The sequence below is a fragment of the Pseudorca crassidens genome, chromosome 11 (genome assembly GCF_039906515.1).
Source record: "Pseudorca crassidens isolate mPseCra1 chromosome 11, mPseCra1.hap1, whole genome shotgun sequence".
Taxonomy (NCBI): Eukaryota; Metazoa; Chordata; class Mammalia; order Artiodactyla; family Delphinidae; genus Pseudorca; species Pseudorca crassidens.
The window spans coordinates 38,628,459-38,640,742 of NC_090306.1; the positions used below are offsets into that span (position 1 = coordinate 38,628,459).

A 12,284-nucleotide genomic window follows, 5' to 3' on the forward strand; every position below is an offset into this window, starting at 1 on the left:
TGAAAACTCCATCTATAGTCTTATATATGTCTTCTTTATAGAAGTTAGAGGGAATAAATGACTAAAGTTGGGGAATTTGCGTTGGTATTTTATCTGTAAGCATTTTTGGGTCCGGATGCAATTTTGATCACTCCAGCCTCCTTCTAACAATTGTCTGCAGCATTTGTCACCTTCCAGTGGATCTTGCTCTGTACTTCATACCCTAGGTCTTGCCTGGAAGGTCCATACACATGTACTGAGCTCTATCAAAGTCTTTCAATAGTCAAGAACTAGCTATTTTGAGCAGAAATACTAAAATGCGGTTATTTGTATAACAGTTGAACAAGTGACTGGATTAAAGGCTATTAATCATTTCATTACAAGTGAAAAGATTGAGAAAGGTTAATATAATAAATCTAGGTTTAATTTCTGGCATTTTATAGTGACAGATTTTCACCTCAAGCCTTAAGAACATTTAGAGTTTTTGCTTGAGTTTCATTGTGTTTAATGCAGGTAAGTCAACTTCTTGTCCATGATTTACTTGTGTATGAAGCCCCCAATCTTGTTTATGTTGCCCGAACATGGCTGAGAGAGACAGCTGTGACGTCATGATCCAGCTGGCCACAGATGGGTCTTCAGTGAAGCATGAATCCATACTGGTTTGGTGATCTATGTTTACTGCCTCTTGTTAAACTTTTAGAGATTCAGCTCCTAAATCACCTGGCGTTAACTGCATCTACTTACATATAAGTAACAGACTGAAGTAAACTGGAGCGTCTGTTGCTAGTACTCAAGACTCTCACCTGTAAGGCCAATTCATTATATTATCATTTCATCGACTACTTAGCACATGTTAGAGTCTGTTTAGTTTATGGCCATTTAGCACATAGGTTTCACTAGGCACAGTAGGCTTAGTAGCTCATGTTTTCAGGTTGTTATGATAATTATGAACCTTTCCAAGATCCTGTTGATGTTTACACACATGTGTTATGGATTTGACAGTTAAGCCTGAAATCTCAAGAAAAAAATACTGAAGTTGTAGCTTGAAAAGAAATTCGTTTAGAATCTTTAAAGAAAATATCAACAATAAATACTTACCTGGAAGGTTGGTAAGACTGCCAGCTTTTCTAGATCTAAGCATAGAAAGCCAGCTAAAGCTCAAAGCAAAACAAACAAAAGATGTATGACTAGTTGAAATAATTAGCTAAAACTCTGAACGAAACTAAAACTTTAACGGTGCCTCCTAGCAAATAAAATTTAAACTGTTGTGTATATAAACTCCACAACTTCACATTTTCAGAGTCTCATGTGATATTCAAACTGGCCAGAATTGCTGATATAAATATATGTACACTCTGTCCTTTACAACCTGAGCAGGAAGTATTGTTAAATGTTAATGAATGTGCAAATCAGTGAACTAGTGGTTGAAAGTTTTTATGGCAGGTCTGCATATTTGTAATTCTTCTTTATATTTGTCCAAAACAGCAAAATTAAGAATAACTACTAATTATTTTTGGTACAATACATCATTTTAAAAAACATTTTTATTTTATGTGGGACTGTAGTTGATTTACAATATTGTGTTAGTTTCAGGTGTACAGCAAAGTGATTCACTTATACATATACATTTATCTTTTCCTTTTCAAATTCTTTTCCCATTCAGTTTATTACAGATTATTGAGCAGAGCTCTCTGTGCTACACAGTAGGTCCTGTTGGTTATCTACTTTAAATATAGTAGTGTAGGGCTTCCCTGGTGGCGCAGTGGTTGAGAGTCCGCCTGCCGATGCAGGGGACACGGGTTCGTGCCCCAGCCCGGGAAGATCCCACATGCCGCAGAGCGGCTGGGCCCGTGAGCCATGGCCGCTGAGCCTGCGCGTCCGGAGCCTGTGCTCTGCAACGGGAGAGGCCACAACAGTGAGAGGCCCGCATACCGCAAAAAAAAAAAAAATATATATATACATATATATATATAGTAGTGTGTATATGTTAATCCCAAACTCTCAATTTATCTCTCTCCCCACCACCTTTCCCCTTTGGTAACCGTAAGTTTGTTTTCTGTGTCTGTGAGTCTGTTTCTGTTTTGTAAATAAGTTCATTTGTATCAATTTTTTTAGATTCTGCATATAAGGGATGTCCTATTATATTTGTCTTTCTCTGACTTACTTAGCATGATTATCTCCAGGTCCATCCATGTTGCTGCAAATGGCATATTTCATTCTCTTTAATGGTTGAGTAGTATTCCATTGTGTGTATATATATATATATATATATATATATATATATATATATATACACACACACATCTTTATCCATTTAGGACATTAAGTTGCTTCCATGTCTTGGCTATTGTAAACAGCGCTGCAGTGAACATTACGGTGTATGTATCCTTTCGAACCATGTTTTTCTCTGGATATATGCCCAGGAGTGGATTGCTGGGTCATATGGTAGTTCTATTTGTAGTTTTTTAAGGAAGCTCCATACTGTTCTCCATAGTGGCTGTACCAATTTACATTCCCACCAACAGTGCAAGAGGGTTCCCTCTTCTCCACACCCCGTCCAGCATTTATTATTTGTAGACTTTTTGATGATGGCCATTCTGACTGGTGTGAGGTGATGCCTCATTGTAGTTTTGATTTGCATTTCTCTAATATTTAGCGATATTGAACATCTTTTCATGTGCCTGTTGGTCATCTGTATGTCTTCTTTGGAGAGATGTCTAGAATAACTACTAAATTTTATATATATCACTCTTCACTTTTAAATATATTAATTAATTCATAAATTCTCTGTGCCATCTCCTTTGCATTATCGTGCCCAGTACTCACCATGTGCCCACAGCCACAGAGGAGTGACATTCCCCTATTTTGTGCTGACATATCTTTCTAGATGAATACAGGACAGTTATTCTGCAATCAAGGAAATACAAATGTAGTTGGAGAAGTGAAAACACAAAACAATTAAAAAACATATTTAATGGTTTTCTCTGTGGTAAAGTTCTTCATAATTCAATCTTATTTTATTGCTGTTTCTAAGGTTTAATATACATAGGTTTACCTATGTAATATATCAATAAATATGAATAACTTGGGTCACTTTGTTAATTCATACATTAAGCAGATGTTTATTGATCACTTACTGTTTTCAGGCAGTGCTCTAGGTTCTGGGGAATTAACAGTGAAAAAATTAGCTAAAGTAAGTCCCAGTCCTCCGGAGCTTATTATCTAGTTTTAGCTATTGTCTTCTCTCATGGTTTTCAGTGATGGGAACCTCTTTCTTAACATCCTAGTGATTTTTGAATGAATGATGGATTTTATACATAAAAATGTATAGAAGATCTAGATGATACTTTATTCTTCCTGAAAAGGTTCACTCTTTCCTCTATTAGTTGGAAAGAATAGAAGCTGATCACTTTAATTCAGTCATGGAATGGACTGGGTAAGGACTGATTTACAGCTTCATCAAGGACCCATCCATCTCTGGTTTTCTCTAGCCTGCCACATCCCTGTATATCTTGGGCCATTCTCTCTAGCAGGCTCTGAACTATAATAGTTTCCTCAGCATGGTGAAGTTGCCAAACCTCTGCTATACTTTACAGAGACTTTCTGCTTAGTCTCTCAGCATCCCCAGTGTTCAAGTTCATAATTTGATAAATGTCTTGAAAGGACAACGAACTGTGTATCATGCTCTCTTCTAGGCCTCTCTTTTCTCACAAGAATCTTGGCTCCTTAAATTTCAAATGTTGCCCCTCTAACCCACTGAGACTGCCCTCTGCCCAGGAAACCCCCAGATCCTCCTCTTCTTGCCTTGCACACAGAATCAGTTAATGTCTCCAGACAAAATATAGTATAGCTAACTTTTCCACAATTCTCTCCAATCTGGTATCTTGGTTTTTCTTGTCCTCATTGCTTCATCAGCTCTCAGATGCCTTTAAGCAGATTTTGGGAGTGACTTTTATATTTTGTTTAGATCTTTTCATTGTTCTTGGCTGGATCATTGGTCTGTTGCATGCTTACCATCTCATCCCTATTTTTAGATACTGAAATAGAAGAATGATGCCTTCTCTTACACACATCTATACAACCACAAAGAATGTAGCCAGAAATTTCTACCCCAGCCCAATGTATTCTAGAATTAATTGGCAGAGTGGACACGTAGAGATGTATCATTGAACAAAATCTTCAAAACAGATGTCATTGAAAAAGCTGGACAATTAACAGAGCTAATACTCCATAGTACACTGAGCTCACTGCCCAAGAACTGCTTAGATGGATGAACTCAGTATAAGTGGGAGTCCAAAACCTAATGGTAGCTCTGGGGAGTTGTAGCTTCTGGATGTGACTCTTGACTTCTTATTATGAATTATCTTCACAGGAAGTAATTCTTGATTGTCATTGTCTTACTAAAATACTGGGGAACAGAGATATTCTTTGTGTTTTTTCTATCTCTACTAACACTTGTAGGAAGAAGGTATAGCACAGTGGTTAAGTGCCTGGATTTGGGAGTCAATCAAATTTAGATTCAAATCTTGTCCATTTACTAGATGCTTGACCTTAAGAAAGTTGCAAAAACTCTCTAAAGCCTTAATTCCATATCTGTGAAACAGGAATAACAATAGATTTCACTTTTCTGATATGAAAGTTGATGGAGATTCAGTTTTCAAAGTGCTAATAACAATCTCTAGAACATTGCTAGCATGCAATCTATGGTAGCTAAAAATTTTTTGGCTATTGTGGAAGCAGATGGAATTAGAGACCCAGAATTTTGAGATGAGACCTTAAGATATTTACATAGCCCCTCCATAGACTTCAAGATATTTACATAGCCCCTCCAAAGAATGAAGCATGTGGAAAAAGAATTGTTTTGAGAATTCATAAGTCTGTTTTTGTTGTTAAAAAACTATGTAAATACCTGTTTATGTTATGGATAAAAAACTATCTGAAATAACTCTGGAAAAAAATAACTGAATTGGAAATGGTTTAATTCTCAGCGACTTCAAAAATGTGCTTCTTCATAGTTTCAATAGATAACTAACAAACATATCATTCTCTACTGCATATTGTTTTAAAGTTAATACTCCAATATGAAATAAAAAGTTAAAAAATGAAGTTAATCTAAGAAGAGTCACATTTAACTGGAACTCTAAGTTGTACAGGTATTATCATGTTTAAGAAAAGGAACAAAATTTAAAGGAAAAGAAACCTAGCAACTAACCCCAATAAATTAAAAAAAAAATAAAGTAAAAGAAATCTGAGTGAAAAACTTAGAGTTAAAAATAGAGAGAGAGACAAATTTGGTTCCTAGCTACCATCCATTTGTTATGTGGTATTGATTGAGCAGGTTAAGTGATCTCTTTGAGTCCCATTTTTCTCAGAGAAATTACAAGATGGTAAAAATGATACTTAGAATTTTCTTGACTATCAAACAAGAAAATGAAAATGCTTAATAAACAATAAGCATGGTCACATTACTTGTATTTAATGATTGGGTGTACCTATGAATCTCTCTTTGAGCTGTGAGGCATATGAATTGGTGTTATATAGCAAGAAAACAAGAATTAGCTATGTAAAAAGAGTGATGAAATGAAGTCTTCTGGTTATTGCTATTTAAGTAATAATTTAAACTACGTATATTTGAGTCAATTTTTACATCACTGTGTGGAAAATCTTCTCTAATCTTGATATTCTTCTGAACATTATTCAGATACATTATACCTGAAGCCTATTCCCAGCACCTTTTCAATAGTTCTGACTCGACAGAACTGAAGGAAAGTGAACTCTTCTCTTCCTTTCAAGTTACTCTAATTCAGGAATTGTTTCTGCGCTCCTCATACTTGAGTGAGTGTGAAATGATGCCTTTGCTGAGTATTTCTGTTTGATTTTCCAAAAGCTATTGTCAGTCCTATAGCTCAAAAACAAAAGGCACGTGGTAATTGGTATAGTCACAGTCAGTCTTCAAATCTAATTGGAACTGACCCAGACACCCTCAGAGCTCCTCCTAGCCTTTCAGATTTGTAAGCATAGATGATGAGAAGAAAGCAAGAAAGCTTGTGGAAAGGGGAAAAAGCCCCTTTGCATGTTGCTGAACCAGAAAGCTTTGACTGTATGGCTCTCTGAGTCCGGACAATGTCTTGTGTGTTTGTTTCCACAGAGCGTATATCATTACAGACTATATGGGCATCCGAAATGAAAGTTTCATGAAATTAGCTGCAGTAGGGACCTGGATGGGGGACTTTGTCACAGCTTGGATGGTAAGAAATTTTAACTTCACCCATTTCAAACATCAGATGGAAGACATGTTCATAATGTTGGATACACACTACTTTTTTTTTTTAACAAATAACTTCATGAATTATTTCATGTTACATGTCAAATAACATTCCAAAGTAAAAAAAAAAAGGATCTTGTTTTCATGGTTAGCATTATTACATTTGTGCAGAGCCCTCAAACATGAGAAAGTCTCATTTATTTCACAAAATTTGAACGTACAGTCATTTCAGTAACTGGTTTGTTAGATAATCCAAGTCCAGTTATCCCCGGTTTTTCAAGCAACAAGTCACAGGAAATGCTGAGCTCTAACTGTTCGTGTGCCTGTCAGCCCAGCATCCTGATCTCCAGCCCCTTTTTGACACAGCCGTGCTCTTTGTTTTGTTATATCATTCCTCTGTCCTCTCAAGGATTAGAGATACAGTTTCATTTTCTCAACTAATGTGAGTTGGATTTTATTGGATACGCATTGCTTTTCATGGTTTAGAGCAAAATAGTCACCTCTGTTTCAAGGGGAACAAATTCATCAATATGGACAAATCTAGAGATTATATGCAATATCTGTTTACCTCAGGTAAAAACGTCAATACAATTTTAATACTAATGACTGTCCACCAGGATATATTTATTTATAAAATGCATATATATGCGTATGTACAAAAACATATACATATGCACATATGTGTGGCATACAAACATATACACATTCATAAAATTAGTGGAAAATTCTTTCCTGTGAAATTCTAAATAATTTTGTGAAGCTTGTTTGTTGTTTTCCGACATGTACACTTTTCAGGTAAGAAATACTGTATGGCCTGTCTCAAAAGACCATATGAAACATTCTTTAAGGACTTTAAAAATAGTTTTCTACATTTGTTTTCCTCAATGAACCTACTAACTTAATGGTAACTAAGGAGTTCTGAGAGTTGTCTGTTTTAATCTCTTTTGTGCCTTATCAGTCTTTATTACTATACGTCTGCAACAATTAGACAAACCATGTTTCATGCTGAGTTCATCTGCCAGGAGAGTAACTTCTGTTTCTAACCATTGAGTTAATTAAAGACAGTATGTAGCTTAAAGGCCCTAGGTCCTGTAAGTTTACAGGAGAGTCTCAGAGTGCAAAGAGCGTGACTCTCATAAAAAGGGAACACTTTAACCTTCACTGACACCTTTCATAAGGGTAGCCAATCCTGACACCTTTCATAAATGTAGTTAATCCTAATTAGCTTTACTCAAATTCATTCACTTGAAAATGAGAGGACTTATCAAAAGGAAGATGATGCCCAAACTAAACACGATTTGGCAGGGACATGCAACTACAGATGTGTTCCTGATACTGCAGGGAGATTCTCACAACAGTTACTGCCACTTCTATTGATAGTTTTGCTTCTTACCTAGAACAGGTGTTTTCGGGGCACAGGAAGCAGTTATATCTTAACTGCTACTACTGTCATCATCCTGCAAGAGTATCAAGTAACCATAAAAGAGTTTGTCTAGCCTGTTTTTGAGCTCCCTCCCACCTCTGTTCAGTTTTAGAGTGTTACCAGAACAAATTACCAGATGCATTCCATTTTGTTAACTTTAAACTCGAATCTTGAAGATGTTATTTATTTGTAATCATTAGAATTAGCAATGAGAATAAGCCAGACATTAAGACCAGGCTGCCTCATCTATTTCCATTGGAAAAAACTATTTAAAAGGAAATATATGAACTTTAAGCTTGTAATTTCCTTAAAATTTAAGGTAATGCCTTTTGGAAATTTCTGCATTAATTGTGGATTATGATTTTGACTCCACTTTATGATGGCTCTACTTACTAAAATGGAAAAGAGAACTGGAACAAGAGTTCAGAAATTTGGATTCTCTGTTGCCACCTATGGTTTGACCTTCCACAAATAATGTACAATCCTTTGAGCCTCAGTCTGTACATTTCTTAAAAGGGATTAATAGTTCCTACTGGTGCTACAGGTTTTTTGTGACGATTAAACGTGTGGTCCTAGAGCAGGACTTAAAATGCTGACATGTAAGGGAGGTATAAGTGCTTTATTGTTATTGTTCATGTTTTTGGACCCCCATCCTCTTGGCTGGGCCCAGTTCCTTGAAGTAATGGCAAAGGCAGGTCATTGATCCAAACCTTAGCTTCCCAGACTTCCTGTCTCTTCTGTGAAGCTCCAGGAGCATGAGAATCCCACCTTATCCCAGGCATGGGGTTCAGAGCGTCTGGAGTTTCCTTCCTATTGCCCATGCTAGAGCAGACTAAACCAGTATAGTACTTTGCTTCCTTACTTCTGCCTGATACTGATCCTGACCAAAGTCAGGGGAGAAGCAACAGACCAACAAAACCTAAGAGCTGCTCTGGAGTTTTCAGGCTCAAGTTAGCCATTTGATGCATAAATCACTTTATTTCCCATGATGACATCATTATTTATTTGTAACCCAATTCCACCCAACTTCTCCCCAGACTTTCCCACAAAACAGTGTTTCCTAGGCCATATATAGCTCTGCCCCTATTTATTGGTTATATTATTATTATTTTTAATTAGGCTATTTTTCTTTTGAACCATATGGTGGGGTCCAATGCCTAGGCAGCATTGAGAGGCAAATGCATAGTACAGCTTTGACCAAAGACCTTTAACCCTTCCTGGTTGGATTTTTACCATGCACTCTTCTGCCCTACTCTTATGGTTTAGGGGAGTACCAATAATTCCACAGTTCAATCTGTAGTCTTTCTCTCTCTCCATCATCTCTCTTACCTTCAGAGTTTCTCCTAAATTTACTACTTTAATGCCTTCTCTTTCTACTAACCAACCTGATAACTTTTTACCTTTTCCTATACCATAGATTACTGCTCCAATCAATACTTCCAATACCACAGAAGTAGGACTAGATTGAGGGTCAAGAAAACTATGTTATAGGTTTAACCCAGCAAACCTTTTGGGGCCTCTCATCTGTTCCTTTCCGCAAACTGAAGAAGAATCAAAATCCCTTTCTGCTTATGTAATCTGAAAAACTGACCTTTCCCCATTAGCCACAGGGATAGAAATGGCAAAAGAAACAGTTCTCTCCTGATTTGAAAGTACAGTCACCCAGGGAGGATTCCCAGAGCACATCATTTCTATTCCCATTTCTATTCACTGACTAGGCGGTACGTTTCCATATAAATATTTATATGTCTACATATGTGTCATTGATAACATTTTAAAAAAATAATAGTTTTCCTCATGAGAGGAGTCTAAGGAAGCTTTGACCTTCATTTCTCCATAGAATTCTCATCATGAAGGTGACCGTTGTGGAAAACCAACGGACTATTTACATTTCCAATAAAAGCGTGACTTTCAATGCAGTTCAGAAATAGAGGCTTTTTCTTTGGTGGAAATAATTCAGAACTTTTCCTTGGTTTTAAAAGGCACATCAGGACTGATGTGATCCACAGGCAAGGCTGATATCAACCAATCTGACAAAAATCTTTGACCCTCACACTACCGAGTGTCGAGCTCTGCTAGGTTCAGTTCCCTGGCAGTCCTGACTTTTTCGGGCTCTGTGGTATGCCTTGTATGGAAGGATATAAATATATGTCAGGGTTCAAGTTACTAATTTTTTTGTCAAATAGACTTTTTAAAAATTAGTATAAAAGAAATACATAAAATGACCAGTGAGGTAATTCATCATTGAGCTGCCCCTTTATGTTAAGAGTTGCAGAGACGAGCTCTATCACGAGCACACGCAGAAAGCAAAAACGCTGGGTGTCTCATGCGACACCATTGCCATGTAGCCCCATGTTTGCCCATGCTCTGCGCCATTAAGCAAAGAGCCAAGGAGGGTCAGCTGTTCCACAGCACATGGCTCCAGCTTGACCACCTCCCCCATGTGGAAGACAGAGGTCACAGTCTCTGCTGAGGTCTAAGGTGACAGGGGATCCTGAGGACATCATGATGGCCCTTGCTTCTGCCCCTCACTTAATACCAGAGGGAAAAATCACTTCCTGTATAGGTATACCTAATCATCATCCCCTTTCTCCATCTCCTGATTCCTCCTGCTCTGGTGGCTTTCTCTTACAGCAAAGTGATTCAGTTATATATATATATATATATATATATATATATATATATATATATATATATAGCGCTCCACTCTTTTTTAGATTCTTTCCCATATAGGCCATTACAGAGTATTCAGTAGAGTTCCCTGTGCCATACAGAAGGTCCTTATTAATTATCTATTTTATATATAGTAGTGTGCGTATAGCAATCCCAATCTCCCAATTTATTCCTCCCCCTGCCCCTTATGCCCTTGGTAATCACAAGTTTGTTTTCTAAACCTGTAACTCTATTTCTGTTTTGTAGATAAGTTCATTGGTACCCTTATTTTAGATTCCACATATAAGTGATATCATGATATTTGTCTTTCTCTGTCTGACTGACTTAGTATGACATATATATTCTTTTTTAGATTCTTTTCCATTATAAGTTATTATAAGATATTGAATATAATTCCCTGTGCTATACAGTAGGGCCTTGTTGGTTATCTTTTTTATGTATAGGAGTGTGTGTATGTTAATCCAAAACTCCTAATTTATCCCTCCCCGTCCTTTCCCCTTTGGTAACTGTAAAAGTTTGTTTTTTATGTCTGTGAGTCTGTTTCTATCTTGTAAATACATTCATTTGTATCATTTTTGTTGATGTAATTCTCCTAAATGGTGATGTAACCTTTTGTACAATTTTGCATTCTTTGGCAAAATAAAGATTGAGACTCTCAGATCCCCGCAGATGATTCCTTGAGTGGTCATTGTTGCTTTCAGGAGCATAGTTCTGCTCCTGGGGGCAACAGAAGGAAACTAGTTTGAGATATATCCCTTTAGCCACTTAAGCAGAGAGCTTTCACTGTACTATGTAAGACAGAAAATTGGTTAAACTTCAGTGGACAGAGGCAGAGAGGATTAAAGAATGGTGTATACTTGAGAATAATTTATACTCTGGGTTAGTATTTATTTACAAATCTAGAACAGAATAGAGAGAGGAACTATTTCTGCAGCATTCAAGAGCAAAGTGTTCCTTCTAGCTTAAATATAGAAAATATGAAATACATTTTGTAATTATAAATACATACCTAAAATTTGGTGAGTTTTTCTATTGTCCCATGTTTATTTCACACTTACTAAGGAAGGAGTGTGATTATCTGTGCTATTTTCATTTCACCAAATTAGTAATAGTTTATTTAGTTTAAAGTTTTCTGTTATGCATGTCACCATTTTGTGGACTGTTCTGCACATGCTAAGTTTGTCAGTGAACAATAACCTGGGATATAACTGACATCATATCTAGTTTGTTATTCTGTCTGGAATTGAGTTTTTCAATTCATATTATGATCAATGCCAGTTTTCTAATTATTTCTTTTCCACTGATATTTCAAAATGACAGAATAAAGAGCATAATTGAGTTGATTTAATATCTGAAATAAAGTAGCAATAATAGCTTTACTGAAGTTCATAATAAAAGAGCATTTAAACTGTGAAATGTTGAATAGAAGGATCATAGTTAGCAAACACATCGAACAAGTATATATGACAAGTGGAAGGGGCAAATCAGATATTAAACCATGCGAGCTGGACCCAAAAGCCCAGCATTAATTTGAGATGTTCTCTTTTGCTCTCTTTCTCTGCCTGTTCATTGAAGCTATTTCGTGGTTGCAGTCTGCTTTCTGATTAGTTAACCCCATGTTTGGTAAATTTATGTTGCATTTTCCTATTTTATACAGTGAAGTTGGAAACTGGATCAAGCATTTTAATAAGTAATAAACTATCTTTCTATAAAGATTCTCTCTTAAGTGAGATACCATAGAAAAAGAGAATGTCTCAGAGATTTGGGGGCAGATGGTTTATTGAGAAAATGCTCTTCAGGGAAATCTGTAAGGAGAGGAGAGAAACAAGAGAGAGATGGGGAAGGAAGAGAGCAAAGATGTAGTCATATGGTCTCAGGTAGTCTATCCTTGGCTTGACCCACTGGGCAGGTGTTAGGTTCTTGGGGAGTGGAGTGTACCAGTAA

At 36.6% G+C, this 12,284-nt stretch overlaps 1 protein-coding gene across 11 annotated transcripts in view; it reads left to right on the forward strand.

The window, feature by feature from the left end:
- Positions 1–12,284, forward strand: part of TMEM117 (transmembrane protein 117) — a 572,067-nt gene that overhangs the window by 283,707 nt on the left and 276,076 nt on the right. For 10 of the 11 annotated variants that reach the window (XM_067696273.1, XM_067696267.1, XM_067696274.1 and 7 more), the window contains one exon: positions 6,128–6,227. The exons of the other annotated variant lie outside the window; for it this stretch is intronic. In XM_067696273.1, the coding sequence (XP_067552374.1) occupies positions 6,128–6,227 (100 nt within the window). The remainder of the gene's footprint in view (positions 1–6,127; positions 6,228–12,284) is intronic. 11 annotated transcript variants of the gene reach the window in all.